Below are 27,900 nucleotides of genomic sequence, written 5' to 3'. Positions count from 1 at the left end.
GATATGGAATATCTTTTTTTATCTCTTGGTTTTCAGTCTTTATGTGTCTTGATACGTGAAGCATGTTAGGCAGCCAGTCAGTGGGTCTTGTTTTTTTATATTCAGTGAAGGACTCAGCATCTTTTGATTGGAGAATTTAGTTCCGGTAAATTCAGTGTTGTTCAGTGAAGGTGATTTTTTTCTGGTGGTATTCTTACAGTCTCACCAGTGCACCACAATGTAGCAGTTTCTAGTTGTGCAGTATCACTGGAAGGTGTTTGTCTCATCACCAAGAATATTAAGGAGCGTGTATAGAAACGATGAGGTTGGAGTGAAAGTTTAATAAGTGAAAGAAGAAAGCTCTCCACAGCAGAGAAGGGGATCTGAATGGGTTGCCAAATATGAGGCTGGCTCCGGGATTTTTATGGACTGGGAAGGGAAGGAATATGCTGACTGGTCTTGAAGAAAGTGCCTCTCTGCTTGGCCTGGGACCTTGACCTGGGGCCAATCAGAGGCTGAAGTGATGATTCATGGAGGCTTGGCTCACACAAAGCATGTTCAAAGAAGGAAAGAAATTGCCCGCCAGCGCCCACCATGTGTGTGCCCACAAAGGAAGAGACCATTTCCTGGAAGCCCGCTGGTAATACAAAGGACAAAGATGTTTCTGTGTTGGGTCTTGTTCCCTTATCAGTGTAGCTGGAGGTATGTCGTAGGCACAAAGGACACATATGTTGTTACGTTGGGCCTTGTTCCTTTATCTGACTGGGCTGGAGGTTTGTGCAAGTTTCCTTCTCTGTGCCTGCAGCCTGATTTTTTTCAGGCAGTTTCTTTAAAGGAGTTTTACCAAAGACCAGTTTTTAGCTGTCTGCCCAACTAATTTTCCTTTTTTCCTCCCTCAGTGTGATTTACTTTTCTTTCTTGTTATATTTTATGTATCCATTGTATGTTTTTAAATTTGAGGTTACCAGAAGCCTTGCAGATACTGTCTTATAACTCATTATTATTATTATTATTTTTTTTTTTTTTTTTTGAGACGGAGTCTTGCTCTGTCGCCCGGGCTGGAGTGCAGTGGCCGGATCTCAGCTCACTGCAAGCTCCGCCTCCCGGGTTCACGCCATTCTCCTGCCTCAGCCTCCCGAGTAGCTGGGACTACAGGCGCCCGCCAGGTCGCCCGGCTAGTTTTTTGTATTTTTTAGTAGAGACGGGGTTTCACCGTGTTAGCCAGGATGGTCTCGATCTCTTGACCTCGTGATCGCCCGTCTCAGCCTCCCAAAGTGCTGGGATTACAGGCTTGAGCCACCGTGCCCGGCCTATAACTCATTATTATTTGAAACAAATATAGCTCAAAGTTTCCTTTACTTTTTACTCTGCTTTTCTCAAACAGGACTCTGTCACTGTTGTCACCACAACTGGGAATGTGCTGGGTCTCATCTGAAGCTAGCACATCTCAGAATGTCACCGAAGGGCCGTGGCTTACTACCTGTATATCAATTGTGGTAATTCAGGGCCCAATGTGTCTTAAATTAGCTAGTAATGGGTCCTCCCAGGACTGGGTTCTTTCTTTCAAGGCAGTTGGTTCCCTTCTGGCCCAGCATATGCCTAGAAATGTCCTCCAAGAGCTAAGGCCTAAAATGTGGGCCTCACAACCCTGCCCCGTGCCCTGTCCTGCTGGAGCTGAGCTCTTATCCAAGTTGCAAGGCAACGTCCTTTTTACTCTTCCCTCGCCTCCCCTCAGGTGGAAGGGGGTTCCCTTTCAGAGCTGTGCTGTTTGAGGCTGAAGGAGGGGTGGTATAAGCCCTTAGCCATGCCAGCCGGCATCTCAGTAGATTGTGTGCCTTTTAAGTCCTCTGCTTCTGAGCCCAGCTGAACACCAGGAGTTGCCATTCTTGTAGCTTAGACTGCCTTTCAAGTGTATTTAGGGCCACAGAGCACTGTAGCCCCGGGTGTTGAGGCCCTGCTAGAACTTAAATTCCAACCGCTGGGATAGGCAAGGCTCCTCTGGTTAGGACTGGTGTAAATGTTTCCTCTGCTGAAGTTAGCTGAGTTCTGCCCGCTGTTGGCAGCACTACATTCCAATGCAAAGTGGCACAGTTGCTGTGCTCTCCCTTTCCCAGTCACACAGATGCTCTGTGCTGTGCGGCTGCTGCCAGGTAATGGAGGAAGGGTGGCGTTGGCAATTCAAGACTCTTGCCTAATCTTTTCAGTGCCTTTTTCAGTGATAAGAAATTAAAAGCAGGTGTGCTTACCTGAGTTTTTGTTCTTATGAATGTTATTTTTTGGTGTAGATAGTTGTTAAATTTGTTGTGCCTGTGGGCATGGATGACAGATGGAACTTTCTATTCGGCCATCTTCGTCTGCTGTCCTGTTTACTAGGTGTTTTGTTTGTTTCTTTTGTTTTTTTTTAAATTTTTCAACGTCTGTTTTATTTCTCAGAATGTGACCCAACTTGGCAAATAGACCTTGTGATCCTGCCAATTTTTTTGGGGGGTGGGGGGTTGGAGTCTCGCTCTGTCGCCCAGGCTGGAGTGCGGTGGCGCCATCTCGGCTCACTGCAAGCTCCGCCTCCCGGGTTCACACCATTCTCCTGCCTCAGCCTCTCGAGTAGCTGAGACTACAGGCGCCTGCCACCACGCCTGGCTTATTTTTTTTTTTTTTTTTTTTTTTTGTATTTTTAGTAGAGACGGGGTTTCACCACGTCAGCCAGGATGGTCTTGAGCTCCTGACATCGTGATCCACCTGCCTCAGCCTCCCAAAGTGCTGGGATTACAGGCGTGAGCCACTGCACCTGTCCTGATCCTGCCAAATTTTTGTGTGATCTGCTGTTGTTGCATTCTACAAATAAAAAATACATGTGATAGATGTAATCTTGGTTTAAACTATAGTACTGCTAATTTTCTGCCTTCTTTATCTGTCAGTTACATATAGAGGTGTTTGCATAGAAATCAACTATGATATTTGATATCTCTATTTTTCTTTGCTGTTTTAAATGTTTTTGCATTATGTGTTTTAACCTTCTGTCTTAGGCACATACATATTATGGACATAAGAGTTGATTTAAAAAGTATTTGTCTAGTAAGTCTAATGTCTGAAGTTCTCAGAGATGATTTAATTCATCATTTTTTCCCATTGACATACCACATTTTTCTGTTTCTCTGTATTCTTTGTAAGTTTTTGTTGTTGGTAAAAAGTTGAAATTTGAATATTATAATGAAGTAACCCTGGAAATCAGTTTCTCCCCCTTGTCCAGTGTTTGCCATTTTTGTTAAAGGCTGTAGTTATTTGTCTAGAGACTCGTCCAAAGTATTTTTGAGGAGACTACTACTTTTTGTATGTAGTCACTGAAGTTTCTTTTTTTAGCTTGTGCATAGCCAGTGTTTTAGCAGAGCTTTCCTTGAATGCTGGGAGCTGTAAAAGAAGGAGAAGAAACAAAAATCAGTTTCCCATGTTTTGTATATGTCTATTTCCTGGGGTATTTCATTAATGTGTAGCTAGGCATTTTAAAACTCTGTCTCAGCCTTTAACTCTTGCTGAAGTAAGCTTAAAGGTTATCCAGTGCTGAGGGATAACCAGGGAAAATGGCAGCTGGGAGGCAGGGCTGAGTTGCAGCTCCCACTCAGATGGATGAAGCAGCACGTGGAGGCTCACAGTGTGAACTTTTGGTCCAGGAACCACCACAGGCACATACCGGGTAAACCAAAAGAATTCACAGACCTTTTGAAGGAAGTGGCTTGCCACTGCAAGCTCCATGAGACAGCCGAAAAGCTGTGAGTGCCCATAGTGTGAGGGGGCAAGGCCTATCTCTGATCACACATCTTCACAGAGGAACCTGAAAATCCAGATCACAGGAGAAGGATTTAACCTTACCTAGAGCTGAAACAAATCTAGAGAGCCAAGTGAGATATGAAGGCAGAAGAACCAGTGAGAAGAGCCCTGTGGGCACTCCGGGTCCTCAGGGAAGCTATTTCTGACTTTGTCCACAGGGGTCCTTGGGCTGGGCTGCCAGGGGAATTGGGGAAAGACCACAGGGAGAAGGAAACTTCCAGCTGAACTTTTTAATAATTTCTTTTTCTTTTCTTTTTTTCTTTCTTTCTTTTTTTTTTTTTTTTTTGAGACAGAGTCTCGCTCTGTCGCCCAGGCTAGAGTGCAGTGGCTCGATCTTGGCTCACTGCAAGCTCCGCCTCCCGGGTTCACGCCATTCTCCTGCCTCAGCCTCCCGAGTAGCTGGGACTACAGGCGCCCGCTACCACGCCCAGCTGATTTTTTATATATTTTTTAGTAGAGATGGGGTTTCACGGTGTTAGCCAGGATGGTCTCCATCTCCTGACCTCGTGATCTGCCCGCCCCAGCCTCCCCAAGTGCTGGGAGTACAGGCATGAGCCACTGCACCAGCCTGAACTTTATAATAAGTTCAACTGAGCATGAACTTTCATGGGCAAAATCTGGGGGTCAATGAAAGGGAAGTGCGGATACGGGGACAGAAGTCACAGCAGATGGGATGGAGTGGGGCCTAAAAGCCCTACTTGCATTCTCAGTGGGGAGGCTTGTAGCCTGGGGCAAGATCTCAGCTCTGCTCACTGGCTTCCTGGATATAAGCTCGGATGCTGGTGGTGAGGCATGGTGAGAGTGAGACTGGCTTTTCTGGCTGCATGGGAACTGGGTGAGGTCTGTCACTGCTGGCTTTCTCCGACTTCCCTGGAAGCCTGTATGATACAGCAGAGGCAGCCATAGTGCCCCTGGAAACAACTCCATTGGCCTGAATACCACACCACCATCTCCCACAGTGGCCTCAGCAAGCTTCTTCCAAGGAGAGTCTGAGCTGAGACACACCTAACCTTGCCCTAACCTGATGGTTCTTCTCTACCCACCTTGGTAGCCAAAGACAAAAGACATAATTTTTTGGGAACTCTATGACCCCACCCATCACCTGAGAAACCTGAATACTTATTCAGGTGACCTTAGGGCAAGTTGGTATCCCCCTATATTACCGCAGCTGATGCTCTCTTGAAAGTGCCACCTCCTGGCTGGAGGCCAACCAATGCAAGCCATTACAGCAACACATAACAGAATGACCCTGTTCCAAGAAAGAAGCAAACAACAGCTAATTCCACCACCTGTAACATCCTGGCTAACCAGAGGTTCTGAGTCTGTCCACATGACAAGTTCGTTGCTAGCATAATTAGCATTCAAGAAAAACAATGCACACACACACACACACACACACACACACACACAAAACTACAACCAAGGACCCTCACAGAGTCCACCTGACTCCCCTGCTACATCAGTGAAGAAGGTATTGGTATCCAGGCCAAGGGACCCAGAGAGATCACATCACAGGACTCTTTGCAGACACTCCTCAGTTCCACCCCAGAGTCCAGCACCTCCACTGGGTGGCTTGACCTAGAAGAACAATAACAATCACTGCCTTCTGGGTCTCAGGAAGCCCATCCCTAGGGTAAGGGGGAGGGCTCCACACCAAGTCATCACCCTGTGAGACAGAAGAATCTGAACCATAGCCCTTGAGCCTCAGATCTTTCCTGTGACATTGTCTACCCAAATGAGAAGGAACCAGAAAAACAATTCTGGTAATATAACAAAACAAAGTTCTTTAACACCCTCAAAAATCACACTAGCTCCCCAGCAGGGGATGCAAACTAAGAAGAAATCTCTGAATTGCCAGGAAAAGAATTTAGAAGGTTGATTATCAGGCTACTCGTGGAGGCACCAGAGAAAGGTGGAAACCAATTTAAGGGAATTAAAAAAAAAAAAATAGAGGATATGGACGGAAAAATCTCCAAACACCTATCATCAATGAAAAACAATCACAATTTCTGGAAATGAATGACCCACTTAGAGAAATGCGAAGTACACTGGTAAGTTTCAACAATAGAAGTGAACAAGCGGAAGAAAGAACTTCAGAGCTTGAAGACAAGGCTTTCAAATTAACCTAACGCAACAAAGACAAAAAAAAAAAAAAAAAAAAAAAGAACAAAGCCTCCGAACCTAGCAATAATTGGTGTTCCTCAGGAAGAAGAGTAAACTAAAATTTTGGAATTCTTATTTGAGGGAATAATTGAGGAAGACTTCCCTGGCCTTGCTAGAGATCTAGACATCTAAATACAAGAAGCTTAAAGAACACCTGGAAAATTTATCACAAAAAGGTAATCACCTAGATGCATCCTCATCAGGTCATCTAAAATCAAGAAGAAGGAAAGAATCTGAAGAGCTGTGACGCGAAAGCATCAGGTCACCTAGGAAGGAAAACCTATCAGATTAACAGCAGGTTTTTTAGAGAAACCCAATAAGCTAAAAGAGATTGGGGTTCTATCTTTAGCCTCTTTAAACAAAATAATTGTCAGCCAAGAATTTTGTATCCAGTGAAACTAAGCTTCATAAATGAAGGAAAGATAAAATTATTTTCAGACAAGCAAATACTGAGACTTCACCACTACCAAACCAGCACTACAACAACTGCTCAGAGGAGTTCTGAATCATGAAACAAAACCTCAAAATATACCAAAATAGAACCTCCTTAAAGCATAAAACTCACAGGACTATAAAACAATAACATAATGAAAAAAAAAAGGTATTCAGGCAACAACTAGTAGCATGATTAATAGAAGAGTACCTTACATCTCAATATTAATGTTGAATGTAAATGGCCTAAATGCCTCCACTTAAAAGATACAGAATGGCGGAATGAATAAGAATTTACCACTGAGCATGGTGGCTCATGCGTGTAATCCCAACACTTTTGGAGGCTGAGGCGGGCAGATCACGAGGTCAGGAGTTCAACACCAGCCTGGCCAATATGGTGAAACCTCGTCTCTGCTAAAAATACAAAAATTAGCTGGGCGTGGTGGTGTGTGCCTGTAGTCCCAGCTATATAGGAGGCTGAGGCAGGAGGATTGCTTGAACCCAGGAGACAGAGGTTGCAGTGAGCTGAGATTGCACCACTACATTCCAGCTTGGGTGACAGAGTGAGACTCACCAACCAAGTATCAGCTGTCTTAAAGAGACTCACCTGACACATAAGGACTCACATAAGCTTAAGGTAAAGATGTGGAAAAAGATACTCCATACATACGGACACCAGAAGGGAGCAGGAGTAGCTATTCTTATATCAGACAAAACGAACTTTAAAGCAACAGCAATTAAAAAAGAGAAAGAAGAGCCTTATATAATGATAAAAAGATGAATCCAACAGGAAAATATCACAGTCTTAAGTCTATATGCACCTAACACTGGAGCTCCCAAATTTACAGAACAGTTACTACTAGACATAAAAATTGAGATAGATGGCAACACAGTAACAGTGGGGAACTTCAGTACTCCACCGACAGCACTAGACAGGTCAAGACAAAGCCAACAAAAAACAATGGTCTTGACTATATCATAGAACAAATGGACTTAACAGATATTTACAGAATATTCTACTCAACAATTGCAGTGTATACATTCTGTTCAGCACATGGAACATTCTTGAAGGTATACCTTATGATAGGCCACAAAACAAGTCTCAATAAATTTAAGAAAATCAAAATCCTATCAAGTACTCCCTTAGACCACAATGGAGTATAATTGGAAATCAACTCCAAAGGATCACTCAAAACCATGGAAATTAAATAATCTGCTCCTGGATGACAGGCTCTTGGGTCAACAATGAAATCAAGATGGAAACTTAGACACTTTTTGCCAGGTGCGGTGGCTCACGCCTGTAATCCTAGCACTTTGGGAGGCTGAGACGGGCGGATCACGAGGTCAGGAGATCGAGACCATCCTTACTAACACGGTGAAACCCCGTCTCTACTAAAAATACAAAAACTAGCCGGGCGAGGTGGCGGGTGCCTGTAGTCCCAGCTACCCGGGAGGCTGAGGCGGGAGAATGGTGCAAACCCGGGAGGCGGAGCTTGCAGTGAGCTGAGATCCGGCCACTGCACTCCAGCCTGGGCGACAGAGCAAGACTCCGTCTCAAAAAAAAAAAAAAAAAAAAAAAAAAAACACTTTTTGAATGGAATGATAATAGTGACACAACCTATCAAAACCTCTGAGACACAGCAAAGGTGGTGCTAAGACAAAAGTTTATATCATTAAATGCCTACATTAAAAAGTCTGAACGAGTACAAATAGACCATCTAAGGTCACACCTGAAAGAACTAGAGAAACAATAACAAACCAAACCCAAACCCAGCAGAATAAGAGAAGTAACAAAGATCAGGGCAAAACTAAATGAAATTGAAACAAAAATTACAAAAGATAAATGAAACAAAAAGCTGGTTCTTCCAAAAGATAAACAAAATTTATAGACCATTCATGAGATTAACCAAGAAAAGAAGAGAGCAAATCTAAATAAGCTCAATTAGAAATGAAACAGGAGGGCTGAGCATGGTGGCTTATGCCTATAATCCCAGCACTTTGGGAAGCCGAGGTGGACGGCTCGTGAGTTCAGGAGTTCAAGACCAGCCTGACCAACATGGTGAAATCCTATCTCTACTAAAAATGCAAAAATTAGCTGGGCGTGGTGGTGCGTTCCTGTAATTCCAGCTACTCAAGAGGCTGAGGGAGGGGAATCACTTAACCTGGGAGGTGGAGCTGGCAGTGAGCTGAGATTGTGCCACTGCACTCCAGCCTGGGTGACAGAGTAAGACTCCATCTCAAAAAAAAAAAAAAAAAAAAGGAAACGAAACAGGAGATATTACAAACAATACAAAAAAGATACAAAAGATTACTAAGGCTACTTTCAACACCTTTGTGTGCACAAACTAGAAAACCTAGAGGAGATTTATGAATTCCTGGAATTATGAAACTCTCCTAGATTAAATAAGAAATAAATAGAAACTCTAAACAGACCGATAACAAGGAGCAGCATGGAAATGACGATATGATTTGACTGTGTCCCCACCCAGTATCTCACCTTGAATTGAGAGACCAGGTGGAGGTAATTGTTCTCACCAAATCTGATGGTTTGATGAGTGGCAAGTTTCTCCTTCAGTGATTCTTCTTCTTACCACCATGTGAAGAAGGTGCCTTGCTTCCCCTTCACCTTCTGCCATGATTATATTTCCTGAGGCCTCCCCAGCTATGTGGAACTATCAGTCAATTAAACCTCTTTCCCGGCTGGGCGCGGTGGCTCAAGCCTGTAATCCCAGCACTTTGGGAGGCCGAGGCGGGCGGATCACAAGGCCAGGAGATCGAGACCATCCTAGCTAACACGGTGAAACCCCGTCTCTACTAAAAAATACAAAACAACTAGCCGGGCGAGGTGGCGGCGCCTGTAGACCCAGCTACTCGGGAGGCTGAGGCAGGAGAATGGTGTAAACCCGGGAGACAGAGCTTGCAGTGAGCTGAGATCCGGCCACTGCACTCCAGCCTGCGTGACAGAGCAAGACTCCGCCTCAAAAAAAAAAAAAAAAAACCTCTTTCCCTTACAAATTACCCACTTTCAGGTATTTTCTTACAGCAATGTGAGAATGGACTAATACAGTAAATTGGTACTGTAGAGAGTGGGGTAGTGCTATAAAGATACCTGAGGCCGGGCGCGGTGGCTCACGCCTGTAATCCCAGCACTTTGGGAGGCCGAGATGGGCGGATCACAAGGTCAGGAGATCGAGACCATCCTGGCTAACACGGTGAAACCCCGTCTCTACTAAAAATACAAAAAATTAGCCGGGCGAGGTAGCGGCGCCTGTAGTCCCAGCTACTCAGGAGGCTGAGGCAGGAGAATGGCGTGAACCCGGGAGGCGGAGCTTGCAGTGAGCGGAGATCGCGCCACTGCACTCCAGCCTGGGCGACAGAGCGAGACTCCGTCTCAAAAAAAAAAAAAGATACCTGAATATGTGGAAGTTACTTTGGAACTGGGTAACAGGCAGAGGTTGGAACAGTTTGGAGGGCTCAGAAGGAGACAGGAAGATGTGGGCAACTTTGGAACTTTCTAGAGACTTGTTAAATGGCCTTGACCAAAATGCTGATAGTTATATGGACAGTTAAGTCCAGGCTGAGGTGGTTTCAGATGGCAATGAGGATCTTCTTAGGAACTGAAGCAAAGGTGACTCTTGCTATACTTTAGCAAAGAGACTGGCAGCATTTTGCCCCTGCCCTAGAGATCTGCAGAACTTTGAAATTGAGATAGATGATTTTGGGTATCTGGGAGAGGAAATTTTTAAGGAGCAAAGCATTCAAGAGGTGACTTGGGTGCTCTTAAAAGCATTCAGTTTTATGCATTCAAAAAAAGATGGTGTGGAATTGAAACTTATGTTTAAAAGGGAAGCAGAGCATAAAAGTTTGGAAAATTTGCAGGCTGACGATGTGATAGAAAAGAAAACTCATTTTCTGAGGAAAAATTTAAGCCAGCTGCAGAAATTTATATAAGTAATGAGGAGCCAAATGTTAATTGCCAAGACAATGGGGAAAATGTCTTTAGGATATGTCAGAGGTCTTCATGGCAGTCCCTCCCATCACAGGCTTGGAGGCATAGGAGAAAAAAATGGTCTCATGATCCGGGCCTCAGAGCCTTGCTGCTTTTTGTAGTCTTGGGACTTGGTGCTTTGTCCTAGCTGTGGCTAAAAGGGACCAATGTACAATTCAGGCCATTGCTTCAGAGGGTTCAATCCCCAAGTCTTGGCAGCTTTCACTTGGTGTTGGGCCTGTGGGTGCAGAGAAATTAAGAATTAAGGTTTGGGAACCTTTGCCATGATTTCAGAGGATGTATGGAGATGCTCAGACGTCTAGGCAGAATTTTGCTGCAGTGGCCTAGCCCACATAGAGAACTTATGCTAAGGCAGTGTGGAAGGGAAATGTGGGGTTGGAATCCCCACACAAAGCCAAGTTAAGAATTGCGGTTTGGGAACCTCTACCAGTTTCAGAGGATGTATGAAAATACACAGACGCCTAGGCAGAATTTTGCTGCAGTGGCATAGCCCACGTAGAGAATCTGTGCTAAGGCAGTGTGGAAGGGAAATGTGGGGTTGGAATTCCCACACAAGGCTCCCATTGCGGCACTGCCTAGTGGAGCTATGAGAAGAGAGCCATGATCCTGCAGACCCAGAATGGTAGATCCACTGACAGCTTACAGTGTGTACCTGGAAAAGTCACAGACAATGCCACCTTGTGAAAGCAGCCAGGAATGGGGCTGTACCCTGCAAAGTCATAGGGGTGGAGCTGCCCAAGGCCATGGAAGCCCACCTATTGCATCAGCATGACCTGGACGTGAGCCATGGAATCAAAGGAGATCATTTTGGAGCATTAAGATTTTATTGCTGCACTGGATTTTGGACTTGTATGGGGCCTGTAGCCCCTTTGTTTTGGCCCATTTCTTCCATTTGGAACAGGTATATTTACCCAATGCCTCTACCTCCGTTTTATCTAGGTAGTAACTAACTTCCTTCTGATTTGACAGGCTCATAGATGGAAGGAACTTGCTTTGTGTTAGATGAGATTTTGGGACTTGGACTTAAGGGATAATGCTGGAATGAGTTAAGATTGGGGAGATTGTTAGAACGGCATGATGGAAGTAAAACTGTCACTGTTTGTTGATGATATGATCATATACCTAGAAAATCCTACAGACTCACCCAGAAAGCTCCTATATCTGATAAATAAATTCATTAAAATTTCAGGGTACAAAATCAATGTACACAAATCATAGCAATGCTATTACCAGCAGTGACCATGCTGAGAATCAAATCAAGAAATCAACCTTTTTTGGCCAGGCGTGGTGGCTCAAGCCTGTAATCCCAGCACTTTGGGAGGCCAAGGAGGGCAGATCACGAGGTCAGGAGATCGAGACCATCCTGGCTAACATGGTGAAACCCTGTCTCTACTAAAAATACAAAAAACAAAATTAGCTGGGCATGGTGGCAGGTGCCTGTAGTCCCAGCTACTCTGGAGGCTGAGGCAGGAGAATGGCATGAACCTGGGAGGCGGAGCTTGCAGTGAGCCGAGATTGTGCCACTGCACTCCAGCCTGGGTGACAGAGCAAGACTCTGTCTCAAAAAATAAAGAGAAAGAACTCAACCTTTTTTGACAGCTGAAAGAATAAAACAAAACCAAACAAAAAACCTTGAGGATGATACCTAATCAAGGAGGTGAAAGACCTCTATGAGGAAAACCACAAAACGCGGCTGAAAGAAATCACAGGTGACACAAATAAATGGAAACACATCCCGTGCTCATGGATGGGTAGAATCAGTATTGTGAAAACGTCCATACTGCCAAAAGCAGTCTACACATTCAATGCAATTTCCATGAAAACAGCATTATCATTCTTCACAGAAGTAGAAAAAATAATTCTAAAATTCATGTGGAACCAAAAAAGAGGTCACATAGCCAAAGCAAGATGAAGTGAAAAGAACAAATCTGGAGGCATCGCATTTACCCAACTTCAAACTGTACTACAAGGCTATTGTCCCAACGGCATGGTACTTTTTTTTTTTTTTTTTTTTTTTTTGAGACAGAGTCTCGCTCTGCCGCCCAGGCTGGAGTGCAGTGGCCGGATCTCAGCTCACTGCAAGCTCCGCCTCCTGGGTTTACGCCATTCTCCTGCCTCAGCCTCCCGAGTAGCTGGGACTACAGGTGCCCGCCACGTCGCCCGGCTAGTTTTTTGTATTTTTTAGTAGAGACGGGGTTTCACCATGTTAGCCAGGATGGTCTCGATCTCCTGACCTCGTGATCCGCCCGTCTCGGCCTCCCAAAGTGCTGGGATTACAGGCTTGAGCCACCGCGCCCGGCCGGCATGGTACTTTTATAAAAGTAGGCACATAGACTGATGGAACAGAATAGAAAACCCAAAAATGAAGCCAAATACTTAAACAGCCAAATGATTTTCCACAAACCAAACAAAAACATAAAGTGGGGAAAGGACACCCTATTCAACAAATGGTAGGCCGGGCACGGTGGCTCATGCCTGTAATCTCAGCAATTTGGGAGGCTGAGGTGGGTGGATCACCTGAGGTCAGGAGTTCGAGACCAGACTGACCAACAAGGTGAAACCCCATTTCTACTAAAAATACAAAATTAGCCAGGCGTGGTGGCGCACGCCTGTAATCCCAGCTACTTGGGCAGCTGAGGCTGGAGAATTGCTTGAACCCGGGAGGCGGAAGTTGTGGTGAGATAGGATTGTCCCATTGCACTCCAGCCTGGGCAACAAGAGTGAAACTCCACCTCAAAAAAAAAAAAGGTGCTGGGATAATTGGCAAGCCACATGTAGAAGAATGGGACTGGATCCTTTTCTCTCACCTTGCAAATCAACTCAAGATGGATTAAACACCTAAATTTATGATATAGAACTGTCAAAATTTTAGAAGATAACATAGAAAAACTTTTCTAGACCTTGGCTTAGGCAGAGTTCATTACCAAGAACCCCAAAACAAATGCAACAAAACAAAGATAGATGGGACTTAATTAAACTAAAAATCTTCTGCACAGCAAAAGAAATAATCAGCAGAGTAAACAGACAACCCACAGAGTGGGAGAAAATCTTCACAATCTGTGCATCCGGTAAGGTACTGATATCCAGAATCTATAAGAAACTCAAATCAGCAAGAAAAAAAGAAATAGTCTTATCGAGGCCGGGCGCGGTGGCTCAAACCTGTAATCCCAGCACTTTGGGAGGCCGAGACGGGCGGATCACGAGGTCAGGAGATCGAGACCATCCTGGCTAACACGGCGAAACCCCGTCTCAACTAAAAACTACAAAAAACTAGCCGGGCGAGGTGGCGGCGCCTGTAGTCCCAGCTACTTGGGAGGCTGAGGCAGGAGAATGGCGTGAACCTGGGAGGCGGAGCTTGCAGTGAGCTGAGATCCGGCCACAGCACTCCAGCCTGGGTGACAGAGCGAGACTCCGTCTCAAAAAAAAAAAAAAAAAAAAAGAAATCTTATCGAAGTGGACAATGGATATGAATAGACAGTTCTCCAAAGAAGATATACAGATGGCCGACAAGTGTATGAAAAAATACTCAACATCACTAATGATCAAGGAAATGCAGATCAAAACCACAATGCAATACCATTTTACTCCGGCAAGAATTTGCCAAAATTAAGAAATGAAAAAATAATAGATGTTGGTGGGGACGTGGTAAAAAGGGAACACTTTTACGCTGCTGGTGGGAATGTAAACTAGTACAACCGCTATGGAAAACTGTGGCGATTCCTTACAGAACTAAAAGTTTATCTATCATTTGATCTAGCAATCCCACTACGAGGCATCTACCCAGAGGAAAGAAATTATATGAAAAAGACACTCTGCACACACGTTTATAGCAGCATAATTCTCAATTGCAAAAATATAGAGCCAGCCCAGATGCCCATCAGTCATTGAGTGGAGACACGCACACACGCACTCCATGGAATACTAAGCCATAGAAGGAACAAAATAATGGCATTTGCAGCAACGTGGATGGAATTGGAAACAGTATTCTATGTGAAGTAACTCAGGAATGGAAAACCAAACATTGTATGTTCTCATTTGTAAGTGAGAGCTAAGCTATGAGGATGCAAAGACCTAAGAATGATGTAATCAGCCAGCTGTGGTGGCTCAAGCCTGTAATCCCAGCACTTTGGGAGGCCGAGGCGGGTGGATCACAAGGTCAGGAGATCGAGACCATCCTGGCTAACACGGTGAAACCCCGTCTCTACTAAAAATACAAAAAATTAGCCAGGCGTGGTGGCGGGCGCCTGTAGTCCCAGCTACTCGGGAGGCTGAGGCAGGAGAATGACGTGAACCCGGGAGGCGGAGCTTGCAGTGAGCCGAGATCACCACTGCACTCCAACCTAGGCGACAGAGCGAGACTCCGTCTCAAAAAAAAAAAAAGAATGACGTAATGGACTCTGGGATCTCAGGGAAAGAATGGGTGGGAGTTAGGGATAAAAGACTGCACATTGGGTACAGTGTACACTGCTTGGTTGATGGGCATACTAAAATGTCAGAAATTACCACAAAAGAACTTACCCATGTAACCAAACACCACCTGCTCCCCCAAAACCTACTGAAGTTAAAAACAGCACAAAAGAAAGATTATCTGGTGCTAAAAATAAGGTTTTCTCAGGTCTTTTCTAAACGTTATGTGTTCTTCTGGGCAGACACACAGTTTCCTGAATTCCCTAGGATACCTGTGTTTTTAGTACTCTACTCTCTGAAAGAAATTTTTACTCCAGCTTTTTCCTGGGTTGTAGGTGGTCTATATTGTATGTGTCAGGCACAATCTCTTGTTTCAGGTGGCAGCATACTTTTTGTTTACGTAATTCTTTCCGGTTTTTCACACAGATTGCTTTCTGCCTTACTTGGAACAGAGAAGAGAGTCTTGTTTTAGAGATTTGGCAGCCTCCAGCCAAATTGTATCATAACTATGCAGTAATTTGTATATTTCATCTCTACTCCCTATAAAACCAATGACCAAGGTTCCACACTGCAAACTTGTGATTTTGTCTTCAAGACTGGCACCACGTTGGAGAGGGATTGGAGCAAGGAAAAGTAAAATCTTGATCAGGCTTTCCTGCTTTTGGCATTGTGGTTTTTTGCTTTTTGTTTTTGTGTTTTATTCTGTATTTGCATGTTTGCTACAAAGCCTTTGATGGCTTTTAAGAGTTTTGAGAAGTTTTTAACAATTCTGCCTGTTGTTAAATATTTTGGGGAGGGACAGGTGTTTGGCTATGCTTGCTCTGTCATTTTGCTGCCTTCTTTCTTACTAGACTCTCTGATGTATTTCATTGATTTATATGATTTTCTTTGTGCCATTTCAACAGTCTATCTTGTTTAGTGTTACTTTGAAGCAGTTTTGAAATTGTAAAGTGTGAGTTGTCATACTTTGCTTTTTTGCAAGATTGTTGTGGTTTTCTGAGTCCTTTGCAATTCCATATGAACTTGAGCATCAAGTTTTCAATTTTTACAATGTAGTTGCCTGGAGATCTGACATGGATTGTATTAAATACATGGAGTGTTCTGGGGAATATAACCATCTTAATAATACTAAGCCTATTGAGCTATGAACATGGGATGAGTTTCCATTCATTTAGATCGTCAACTTTTTCAACAAGGTTTGTTGTTTTTAGAGTAGAAGTTTTGTACTACTTCTTTTAAGTTTATTTCTGTGTATTTATTCTTTATGTGCTATTGTAAATGATTTGTTTCCTTTACTCGAATTTTCATATATTTCAAGTATAGAAGTGGAATTTAGTTTTGTGTGTTTTACCTCTGACTTTGGTGAGCACATCATCTTGGTTGTTGCCAACTTCTGAAAATTACAAATAATGGTGCCATAAACGTCCTTGTGAAGGTTTTTGTGTGAACATATTTATTTATTTATATTTTATATATATTTTTTGAGATGGAGTCTCGCCCTGGTGCCCAGGCTGGAGTACAATGGCGTGATCTCAGCTCACTGCAACCTCCGCCTCCCGGGTTCAAGCGATTCTACTGCCTCAGCCTCCCGAGTAGCTGGGATTACAGGTGCCCGCCACCACTCGCGGCTAATTTTATATCTTTTTTAGTAAAGACAGGGTTTACCATATGTAGATCTATATTTTTAACTCATGTGAGTAAACCTTTTGGAATTGGTTTGGCTTCTAGGAGATATCTTCTCTATGACATGAATGGAGTTGAGAACAATTCACTTTGTGAAACTTAAGTGAGAGTGAGCTGATTATAAGGTCTTTGTAAAAGCAGTGTGTATGTGTGTTTGTATGTCTGAGAGCCATGATTTATCAGGTATTAATGTCTTGCTGTGTAACAGACCTTTTAATAAGTGTGACAGTGAATCAAACTCAATAAACATCGCTGTCCACTTGAGGCTGACATTCTAGGAAACAGAAGAGGAAAGATACAAGTAACATACAAAATAATTCAGAGGATGGTCTTGCTAAAAAGAGAGGGAAAGGCGGTGAAGAGATCAGAGGCCTGAGCTGGTTGTGTCTCTCTCAGAATCCAGTGGTGACTTTGGGCCATTGCCTCTGAGGGTTAGTGAGCTTGTGTGTCTGTGTGTGGGTGTCCCCACCTGTATGTGCAGTTGCGGTGCATGTCTGGGTACTGTCTATATCCGCTTTGTAAATTCTGGAATTTTTTTTTCTAACTGATTTCCCGGTAGCACCTTCTTTACCATGTTAAATAGAGGTGATAAGAGGAGGATGGAGTTGGGTATTTCTCTTACCACAGCATGTTTAGCTCTGGTAAAATTTCATTTGGTTAGGCCTTTGAGAAATTGTTTATTTTGCATGCAGAAATATTAAGAAGATAATTATTTGGGCCTGAATAAAAATGTCTACTTTCTTTCTCCTCCTTCTGGAATCTGAGACTGATTTTTCCGTGATCTTCATTGGTGTATTAGTCTGTTTTGCATTACTATAAAGGAAAATCTGAGACTGGGTCATTTATAAAGAAAAGAAGTTTATTTGGCTCACAGTTCTGCAAACTGTACGTGTGTGGCACCAGCATCTGCTTGGTTTGTGGTGAGGCCTCAGGAAGCTTTTACTTATGGCCAAAAGCAGAGGGGGCATGTATGTCACATGCTGAGAGAGACGAGATTTCAGGCTGTTTTAAACAACCAGCTCCCATGTGAACTAGTAGAGTGAGAATTCACTCAGTACCATGAAAACAGCATCAAGTCATTCATGAAGGTTCAACCCCCGTGACCCAAACACCTCCCCCTAGGCCCTCCTCCAACACTGAAGGTTACATTTCAACGCAAGACTTCATGGACACATGCATTTAAACCTAATTTCACCCCTTGCACCCCAAATCTTATGTCGTCTCACTTTGCAAAACTCATCCCTTTTTAATAGTTCCCCAAAGTCTTTTTCTTTTTTTTTTTCCAAGACCCAGTTTTGCTCTTGTCCCCCAGGCTGGAGTGCAGTGGTGCAATCTTGGCTCACTGCAACCTCCGCCTCCCAGGTTCAAGTAATTCTCCTGCCTCAGCCTCCCCAGTAGCTGGGATTACAGGCATAAGCCACTGCACCCAGCCTGTTCCCCAAAGTCTTAACTCTTGCCAGCATCAACTCAAAAGTTCAAATTCTCATCTTAGACTCAAGGAAAGTTTCTTTCACCAGTGAGCCTGTAAGATTAAAAAGAAAAAAAGTTATTTACTTCCAGGATACAGTGGTGGCACAGGTATTGGCTAAAGGGAGAGATTTGCCAAAAGAAAGGGTAACAGGCCCTGAAATCCAGCAGGGCAGACATTAACCCTTAAAGCTCCAAATAAATCTTCCTTGACTCCATGTTGCACATCCTGGGCATATTGATGCCAGGATTGGGCTCCCAAAGCCTTGGGCATCCTCACTCCTGTGGCTTCGCTGGGTGCAGCCCATGTGACTTCTGACATATTAGAGTCTAATGCTTGCAGTGTTTCCAGGCTCAGGTGCATGCTGCTTGTGGCTGTACCATTCTGGGGTCTGTTTCCACAGCTCCGCTAGGCAGTGCCACAGTGGGGACTCTTGTGTGGGGGCTTCATCCTCACGTTTCTCCTGGCACTGCCCTAGTAGAGGCTGCCTGTGGGGGTTCCTCCCCTGTGTCAGGCTTCTGCCTGGGCACCTGGGCACCTGCATTCCTGATACATCTGAAATGTAGGTGAAGCTACCAAGCCTCCTTAACTCTTGCATTTTATGCGCCTGCAGACTTAACACTAAGTGGAAGGCACCAAGGCTTATGGCTTGTGCCCTCCGGAGCCGTGGCCCAAGTGGTATATGGGGCCTTTTTAGCCAGAGCTGGAACCAGAGCTACTGGAATGCAAGGAGCAGTGTCCTAAGGCTGCACAGGGCAGTGATGCCTTCGGCCTGGTACCCCAGACTTTTTCCTTGTAGGCCCCTGGGCCTGTGGCGAGAGGGGCTGCCACAGTTTCCTGAAATGCATCACAGGTCTTTCTTTTTTTTTTTTTTTTCTTTCTTTTTTTTTTTGAGACAGAGTCTCGCTCTGTCGCCCAGGCTGGAGTGCAGTAGCCAGATCTCAGCTCACTGCAAGCTCCGCCTCCTGCGTTCACGCCATTCTCCTGCCTCAGCCTCCCGAGTAGCTGGGACTACAGGCGCCCGCCACCACGCCCGGCTAGTTTTTTTTTTTTTTGTATTTTTTAGTAGAGACGGGGTTTCACCGTGTTAGCCAGGATGGTCTCGATCTCCTGACCTCGTGATCCGCCTGTCTCGGCCTCCCAAAGTGCTGGGATTACAGGCTTGAGCCACCGCGCCCGGCTGCATCACAGGTCTTTCTTAGCGCCGTGGCTGCTGGTACCTGGTTCCCCTTTAGTTGTGCAACTCTCTCTTCCAAGTCACTGCTCCACAGGCTGCTTGGATTCCTTCTTCACCACAGGGCCAGGTTGCACGTTTTCCAAACTTGTATGCTCTGCTTCTCTTTTAATCACGTTTCAACTTTAAATCACTTCTGATTGTGGGAGCAGAGAAGCAACCATGCCACCTCTTGAATCCTTTGCTGCTTGGGAATGTCTGCCCCTGGAGACTCCCAGCTATCACTCCTAATTACACCTCCTGCAAATGCTTAGGCCATGGACACAATGCAGCCAAGCCTTTGCTGGGGCATAACATGGGTGACCTTTGCTCAAGCTCCCCAAGACTTTCTCATTTCCGCCTAAGGCCTCATTGGCCTGGCTTTCACTGGCCATATTTCTGTCAGCATTTTGCTTTCAATCATTGAATCGCTCTCTAAAAAGTTCTGACTTTCCTTATCTCCCTGTCTTTTTCTGAGCTCTTGAAAGTCTTCCAGCTTCTGCCTCTTACCCAGTTACACAGCTGCTTTCACATTTTCAGGTATCTTTATAGCAACACCTCCCTCCTCAGTGCCAATTTTCTGTATTATCCCATTTTTCCGTTGGTATAAAGTAATTCCTAAGACAGGGTAGTTTTAAAGAAAATAGGTTTATTTGACTTACGGTTCTGCAGGCTGCACAAGCGTGGCACCAGCAGCTGCTTGGCTTCTGGTGATGCCTCAGAGGGAAGGCAGAGGGGGAACAGGCAAGCCACATGGTGAGAGAGGGAGGAAGAGTGAGGAGGAGGAAGAAGTTCCAGCCTCTTTTAAATACCCCGCTCTCCTGTGAACCAACAGAGAACTCATTACTTCAGGGACAGCACTGAGTCATTTATGAGATGTCTGCCTCCATGACCCAAATGCCTTCCCCTAGGCCCACCTCCAACATTGGAGGTCACGTTTAAACATGAGATCTGAAGGAACCACACAGCCAAACCATATCAACTGGTAATGTTTCTGCATGTAAAACTCATACATTAGTGGGGATCCCTAAGCCTGGGCACCCAGGAGAGGTCCTCAAGCTTGAGCAGCTCACCAATTTCAGTTTGGTTTTTCCTATACATGTACTGCTACTCACAGAAGATCCTTACGGTTTTCTCATCAACTTGTTGATTCTCTGGATGTGCCTCTCGGTCTCTCTATATTTTGCTTGGTAGTTTTTACTGGGAACTCAGTTCTTTAATGGTTAATCTTAGAGTTGTTTCGTTAAATTTATTTGCCTTTTATTGTGAATGTGAACATTGTTTTTTTTTTTTAACTTTTGTGTTCTGGGGGTACATACGCAGATTTGTTACATGAGTAAATTTCATGTTTCTGTTTTGCTGCGCAAATGATTTTGTCACATAGATAGTGAGCACAGTGCCTGATAGGTAGTTTTTTGACTCTTACTTTCCTCCCATTCTCCCCCTCAGGTAGGCCCCAGTGTCTATTGCTCCCATCTTTGTGTCCATGTATACTCAACAGTTAGCTTCCATTTATAAATGAGAACATGTGGTATTTGGTTTTCTGTTAATACGTTAATTTGTTTATGATAAGGGCCTCCAGCTGTAGCCATGTTTATGCAAAGGACATGATTTAATTTCTTATAGCTGCATAGTATTCCATGGTGTATATGTACCACTTTTTAAAAAATCCAGTCCACTATTGATGGGCGTTTAGATTGATTCTGTGTCTTTGACATTGTGAATAGTGCTGTGATGGACATACCGGTGCATGTGTCTTCTTGGTAGAACAACTTGTATTCCTTTGGGTCTGTATGCAGTAATGGGATTGCTGGGTCAAATGGTAGTTCTGTTTTAAGTTTTTTGAGAAACCTTCAAACTGCTTTTCACAATGGCTGAACTAATTTGCATTCCCACCAGCAGTGTGTAAGTGCTCCATATTCTGCGCTACCTTACCACCATCTGTTAAAGACTCTTTAATAATAGCCTGAATGTTGCCTTTGGTTTTTGGGTTTTGTTTTGTTTTTTTTTTCAATTATTTCTCCTTTTATTGCTCCTTCCATGAACCTTGACACTCTCCTTTGGTGGCCTCAGGAAATCTTTTCAACATAAATTATTTCTCGAGCAAAGGAAAATTTACTTTGAGCATTAAGACACATATGTGGTTCTGCTGTGTTTGTTAAATGGCTCTTGGAGCATTTGATCCTTGGTTGAAGGCAGAAGATACCCACATTGGTTTGAGGAGCATTGTCTTCTGAAATCTTTTTGTAAATCACTCTTCTTAAGTTCTCTTTTTCAGGGTTTACCCAGGTTTTCAAGAAATTGTTCAAAAACTGTCACATAAGGTACCAGACTGGTCTTACCATCTCTGGTTCTATGTTTAATATCAGATTCAGCTTAATTCTCCTTTTTTCCTCTTCATTAGTGGAAGAGGCATCCAGTTCATGGCAGATGAAGCTTATGGTTGGAACAGTAAGTGGATCAAACCGATCCACTTTCTGCAAATCAGTAGGCACAGAAATGCGACCTGTTTTGGGATGAACGCTAAAAGGGCTCTTCGGTAAATGATTGATTTCTTTGCTGACATTGATACCCCGTCGTGGAAACAGTCCTGGAGCATAATCTCCCACTCCAGCCAGGTCCACATTTTCATTTTTGATGTTGTTCTGACGTCTGCTGGTGCGCCCAGTGCTGAAGTGAATTGTGAGACTTTTGGAAGCTTTGTTGAAGTTCATGCTGAATTGTTTGAGGAACAAGGGCTAAAATCTTATCCCAGCTTTTGTTATTTTTGAATAACAAGAGAATATCTTGATTAACCAAGGCATAGTCTTCAAAGTTTTTTTTTTTATTATGTTTATAGATTTTCTGACAAAAGGGTGAATTTTTTCAGTTAGTTGAACTTTCTTTTTAACATCTTGACCGTGCTTTACAAGGCTCAGATACTCAACTATCCCAGAATGTACCACCGAAGACAGTTTTCTGATTTATCACAGACCCAACAATATACACCCCTATTTCTAGAATATACCCAGAGACGATGCTTAAATCCAGAGTCCTCCCTCAGTGCTGTGTCAGTGATGCATATGGCCGTTGTCATGAGGATACAGGACTTAGAACATGTATCTGCAGAACTATAGCATCTCCTCACATTGTCATAGTCTGTCATGTCAGTGTCAAACACCAATTCTTTTTCCCGAGCCTGGAAAGCTCCCAGATCCACTGTATTGTGTTGATTGGGTCTGTGGGAATATACTGTGCCTATATCAATCTTGTATGGATTCATTTTCTGCATCTCCTTTTCCAGATCACTCTGGTTGTTGAAGGATTGGTATCGAATGTAAATGTCATCTTTCAATGTGAATGAAAATTTACAGTGTTGGGAGTAATTCTTTACCACTCTGCTGTAGTTGAGCCAGTTACAGTACAGAGAATAGGGAAAGAGCCTCTGGTAATAACATTTAAATAGCTCAGGCAGCTTGGTGGGGTCAGACATTTTCGTGGAGCTCAGAACTCAACCCAGGAAGCTTGACCATTGCCTTTTATGCCTACTTGCTCGACTGGAAATCAGAAGTGTCTGTCTGCATCTTTTTCTTTTAATTGACTGCTGTCAACTTTTAATCCTAAACTTTCTTTGTTCTACTTCTGACCTCACATCAGGATATGGTGAAAACAAGCCTGGGTGCTCTCTCTGGGTTTTGGCAGCAGATTGAAACCATGTAAATCTTTTACCTTGAAACTGAATTCTCACCCTAGCTTTCCACCTACTCTCAACAGAAAACACAGGCCTGGCTCCTTTTCTTCCTCATTCAAACCATATCAAACCACCTTGAAAGGCCTGACCTGATGGATCCACAAGGGTCAATTTTCTGAGTAATAATTTCCTACCCTCTGCAAACACATCTCTGCACTTGACCATCGCACTTGGTACCACTAGCGGAATGTTCAGACATTGCCCACCACCCTGTGGTTCTGTCTTCTCTTGCAGTGACTTGCTAATCGGCTCTGCCGCCTGGGATCTGGTATGTACTTTAGCTGCTCACTAAGCGGCTAGCACTGTGAGCTGTGCTGCTCGATTTACTTATTTCTGTGAAATCTGTAAACCACAACTCAGATCACCATGTTATAAGGCAAAGAAACAGAAAAATTGCGTTCTTTTAGATTTTAATTAATTTTTAAGTTTTCTGCTATGAAATGTAGTAAGAATGAGTAAAACATGTGTCAGGAGTTTTAGTAATAACAGCGGAAGCAACTTTGGTTCTTCACTGGGCCCCGTACAGTCCTTAGGAGTTTTCTGGTAATTTCCACCTGAACTCGTCTCTTAGTTGGCCACTGTTGTGATTCTTTGGCTATTTTTTTTTTGCATTTTATCATCTGTAATTTTTCTGTTCCATTTTGCTTTACTGGAACTTTCTATAAATGAGTATGAATGGAATTAAAACAAAAAGGTTTATTTGGTGATTTCCTGTGTCATTATGTTGCACACATGCTAGTGCCTGATGCACAATCTGTGCATCCGGTAAGGTACTGATATCTAGAATCTATAAGAAACTCAAATCAGCAAGAAAAAAAGAAATACTCTTATGGAGGCTGGGTGTGGGGATTACAGGTGTGAGCCACCGCACCAGGCCCAAATATTTTCTTATTATAATCACGTTGATGCCTCATTTCTCCAATTAACAAGTTATAACAGCGTATGAGAAATATTGTTTACCAAGAATGCTCATTAGAGACGTAATGCTCAGAGTGTTTTCCAGAGCGGATCCCCTAGGCACCACTGCAGGAATGGAGTAAAGTAGTAGGCTTTCAGAAACAAAACAAAGCTGGAGTTCAGCGAATAATATATTGTTTGCATGAGACTGTTTACATATTGTTCACATAGGGTGATGAGATCCCTCAAAAAAACCTATTTTCTCACACCGAAAGGTCAGACTTTGTAAACAGTTAAGACTTAACGCTAACTGTTATACACAACAGATAGCATGACTTTTTATAAGAGGCCCTCAAGATAAAATCTACACATAGAAATTAGGGGTGACCTCATTTCTTACGGCACAGTTTATTCCCTACACCTGCCAATGAGAAAGGTGTTCCTACTGTGCTGTTGACTTTCTGAATAGTTCATATTAGCATGAAGAATGTTGAGTGGGAAGCAGTAAGTGTAGACAGAGAGTAAAGTTCTGATGACCAAGTCGTGGAAGAAATGTTTGAAGTCTGCAGAATTATGTTACAATTTTATGAGATGAGTATAGATTCTTCATGTCTCTCTAAGCCATCCTCCTCTCCGCATATGTGTGATATTCTAGGATTCAGTGTCATTTGAAGATGTGGCTGTGGCCTTTACCCAGGAGGAGTGGGCTTTGCTGGATCCTTCTCAAAAGAATCTCTACAGAGATGTGATGCAAGAAATCTTTAGGAACCTGGCTTCTGTAGGTAAGAATAACAACACTTTCTCATGTAGTTGATTAGAAAACAAGTGTTTTGGCTGGGCACGGTGGCTCACACCTGTAATCCCAGCACTTTGGGAGGCCGAGGCGGGCGGATCACCTGAGGTCGGGAGTTCGAGACCAGCCTGGCCAACATGGCGAAACCCCATCTCTACTAAAAAAATACAAAAATTAGCAGGCGTGGTAGCAAGTGCCTGTAATCCCAGCTATTCAGAAGGCTGAGACAGGTTAATTGCTGGAACCTGGGAAGTGGAGGTTGCAGTGAGCCGAGATTGAGCCACTGCATTCCAGCCAGGCCAACAAAGAAAGACTCTGTCTCAAAAAAAAAAAAAAGCCGGGCGCGGTGGCTCACGCCTGTAATCCCAGCTCTCAGGGAGGCAGAGGCGGGAGGATAGCTTGAGCCCAGGAGTTCGAGACCTGCCTGGGTAATACAGCGAGACCCCGTTCTCCACAAAAAGGAAAAAAAAAAAAAAGTCAAAAAAAAGAAAAAAAGAAAGAAAAGAAAAAGCAAGTGTTTCTTTGTCATGAATGTTTCCTGATTTGGCATGTGGAAAGGGAATACTTTGGTGAAAAAAATTAGACATGGTCACCGTGTATAGTGAACCTTGAGTCGAGCAATTTTTTAAGTTTCTAATCATTTGTAATAATCTTATGGATGTACATTTTAGGAAACAAATTGGAAGACCAGAATATCCAAGAAGACTTCAAAAATCCTGGGAGAAATCTAAGGTAATTTGCATTCACAAGAACAAAAAATGCCCGTTGAGGGAATCTTAGCATGTCATAAGTTTTTAAAACAGACAAAACAGCTGGGCGCGGTGGCTCATGCCTGTAATCCCAGCAATTTGGGAGGCTGAGGCGAGTGGATAATGAGGTCAGGAGTTCGAGACCAGCCTAACCAATATGATGAAACCCCATCTCGACTAAAAATACAAAAATTAGTTGGGTGTGGTGGTCGGTGCCTGTAATCCCAGCTACTCAGGAGGCTAAGGCAGGAGAATTGCTTGGAGTTGGGAGACGGAGGTTGCAGTGAACTGAGATCACGCCATTGCACTCCAGCCTGGGCAACAGAGCAAGAGCGAGACTCCGTCTCAAAAATAATAATAATAATAATAATAATTAAAAAACAGACAAAACAAATAAGAACCACTAGAAATTTTTTTTTTTTTTCCCAGAAGAGTCTTAGCAAAAAACACACCTGAATGTAACATGGATGTTCAGTATTTTCAGAATATTTTACTTGGAAACACTACTAAAATACTGTACATGTGACTATCACAGTTGTGATAATAATGATAATAGCTATGGGGGGGCCCATGTCTTAAACAGTAATTAATTTATTTACTTTAAAACAATTTACACATGGCAGGAAACTTGCATTTTCCCTGGTATTAGTAGCAATGTAAACCATGAATAAATGTACCATTAATGATGTGTTTATCATTTTTACAGCAGTCATGTGGTAGAGAGATTGTTTGAAATTAAAGAAGTCAGTCAATATGGAGAAACCTTCAGCCAGGATTCAGATTTGAATCTGAATAAGAAAGTTTCTACTGGAGTAAAACCATGTGAATGCAGTGTGTGTGGAAAAGTCTTCATATGTCATTCAGCCCTTCATAGGCACATCCTGTCTCACACTGGAAACAACCTATTTGAGTGTGAGGAATGTCCGGAGAAGTTATATCAATGCAAACAATGTGGGAAAGCCTTTATCTCTCTCACCAGTGTTGACAGACACATGGTAACACACACTAGTAATGGGCCTTATAAGGGTCCAGTGTATGAGAAGCCTTTTGATTTTCCTAGTGTATTTCAAATGCCTCAGAGCACTCACACTGGAGAGAAAACATATAAATGTAAACATTGTGATAAAGCCTTCAATTATTCAAGTTATCTTCGTGAACATGAAAGAACTCATACTGGAGAGAAACCCTATGCATGTAAGAAATGTGGTAAATCATTCACTTTTTCCAGTTCTCTTCGCCAACATGAAAGATCTCATACTGGAGAGAAACCCTATGAATGTAAGGAATGTGGCAAAGCCTTCAGTCGTTCCACTTACTTGGGAATACATGAAAGAACGCATACTGGAGAAAAACCCTATGAATGTGTAAAATGTGGCAAAGCCTTTAGATGTTCCAGAGTCCTCAGAGTCCATGAAAGGACTCACAGTGGAGAAAAGCCCTATGAATGTAAACAATGTGGTAAAGCCTTCAAATATTCGAGTAACCTATGCGAGCATGAAAGAACTCACACTGGAGTGAAACCTTATGGATGTAAGGAATGTGGCAAGTCGTTTACTTCTTCCAGCGCCCTTCGAAGCCATGAAAGGACTCATACTGGAGAAAAACCCTATGAATGTAAGAAATGTGGTAAAGCCTTCAGTTGTTCCAGTTCCCTTCGAAAGCATGAAAGAGCTTATATGTGGTAAAAAAAAAAAAAAAAAATCAACAATAAAACACCTCTGTGAACGTAAGAAGTGTGTTAAAGCTTTCAGTTATTCTAGTTTCATTAGAGCACGTGAAAAAATTAAAAACTCAGGCCGGGTGCAGTGGCTCATGCCTGTAATCCCAGCACTTTGAGAGGCCGAGGCGGGCACATCATGAGGTCAGGAGTTCGAGATCAGCCTGACCAACATGATGAAACCCCGTCTCTACTAAAAATACAAAACTTAGCCAGGCGTGGTGACACGCGCCTGTAGTCGCAGCTGCTCAGGAGGCTAAGGCGGGAGAATCGCTTGAACCAGGGAGGCAGAGGTTTCTGTGAGCCGAGATTGTGCCACTGTACTCCAGTCTGGGCCACAGAGTGAGACTCCGTCTCAAAAAAAAAAAAAAAAAAATTAAAAACTCACACTAGAGAGAAACCCAACACATGTAAGGACGATTAGAATGTTGCAATTTTCCTAGTTCCCTTCTAAAACTTAGAAGAACCCATCCTGGGAAAGAACCTCATAAAATACCAAAAATGCGTTAAAGCACTTAATTTTCCCAGTCGCTTACAAATATATTTTTATCAGTGATTCATTGTTAAAGAAGGTGTCGGCCGGGCGCGGTGGCTCAAGCCTGTAATCCCAGCACTTTGGGAGGCCGAGACGGGCGGATCACAAGGTCAGGAGATCGAGACCCTCCTGGCTAACCCAGTGAAACCCTGTTTCTACTACAAAAGTACAAAAAACTAGCCGGGCGAGGTGGCGGCGCCTGTAGTCCCAGCTACTTGGGAGGCTGAGGCAGGAGAATAGCTTGAGCTCGGGAGGCGGAGCTTGCAGTGAGCGGAGATCCGGCCACTGCACTCCAGCCTGGGG

At 43.6% G+C, this 27,900-nt stretch overlaps 1 protein-coding gene and 1 pseudogene across 4 annotated transcripts in view; one reads left to right on the top strand and one right to left on the bottom strand.

Moving 5' to 3' along the window:
- Window positions 1–22,648, bottom strand: part of LOC104681149 — a 41,944-nt pseudogene extending 19,296 nt beyond the window's left edge.
- The window catches only part of ZNF670 (zinc finger protein 670), a 74,447-nt gene extending 47,205 nt beyond the window's left edge, over window positions 1–27,242 (top strand). For 2 of the 4 annotated variants that reach the window (XM_030935442.1, XM_030935443.1), the window contains 3 exons: window positions 24,459–24,585; window positions 25,268–25,328; window positions 26,055–27,242. In XM_030935442.1, the coding sequence (XP_030791302.1) occupies window positions 24,459–24,585; window positions 25,268–25,328; window positions 26,055–27,030 (1,164 nt within the window). In that variant the 3' untranslated portion in view covers window positions 27,031–27,242. Of the gene's footprint in view, window positions 1–24,458; window positions 24,586–25,267; window positions 25,329–26,051 lie in introns of all 4 variants that reach the window. The other 2 variants (XM_030935441.1, XM_010387330.2) reach the window with 2 other exon arrangements.
- The last annotated feature ends 658 nt before the right edge of the window (window positions 27,243–27,900 follow it).

The sequence above is a fragment of the Rhinopithecus roxellana genome, chromosome 8 (genome assembly GCF_007565055.1).
Source record: "Rhinopithecus roxellana isolate Shanxi Qingling chromosome 8, ASM756505v1, whole genome shotgun sequence".
Classification (NCBI taxonomy): Eukaryota; Metazoa; Chordata; class Mammalia; order Primates; family Cercopithecidae; genus Rhinopithecus; species Rhinopithecus roxellana.
The sequence above is the reverse complement of the archived record's forward strand: the minus strand, read 5'-3'. Positions and strand labels throughout refer to the sequence as shown.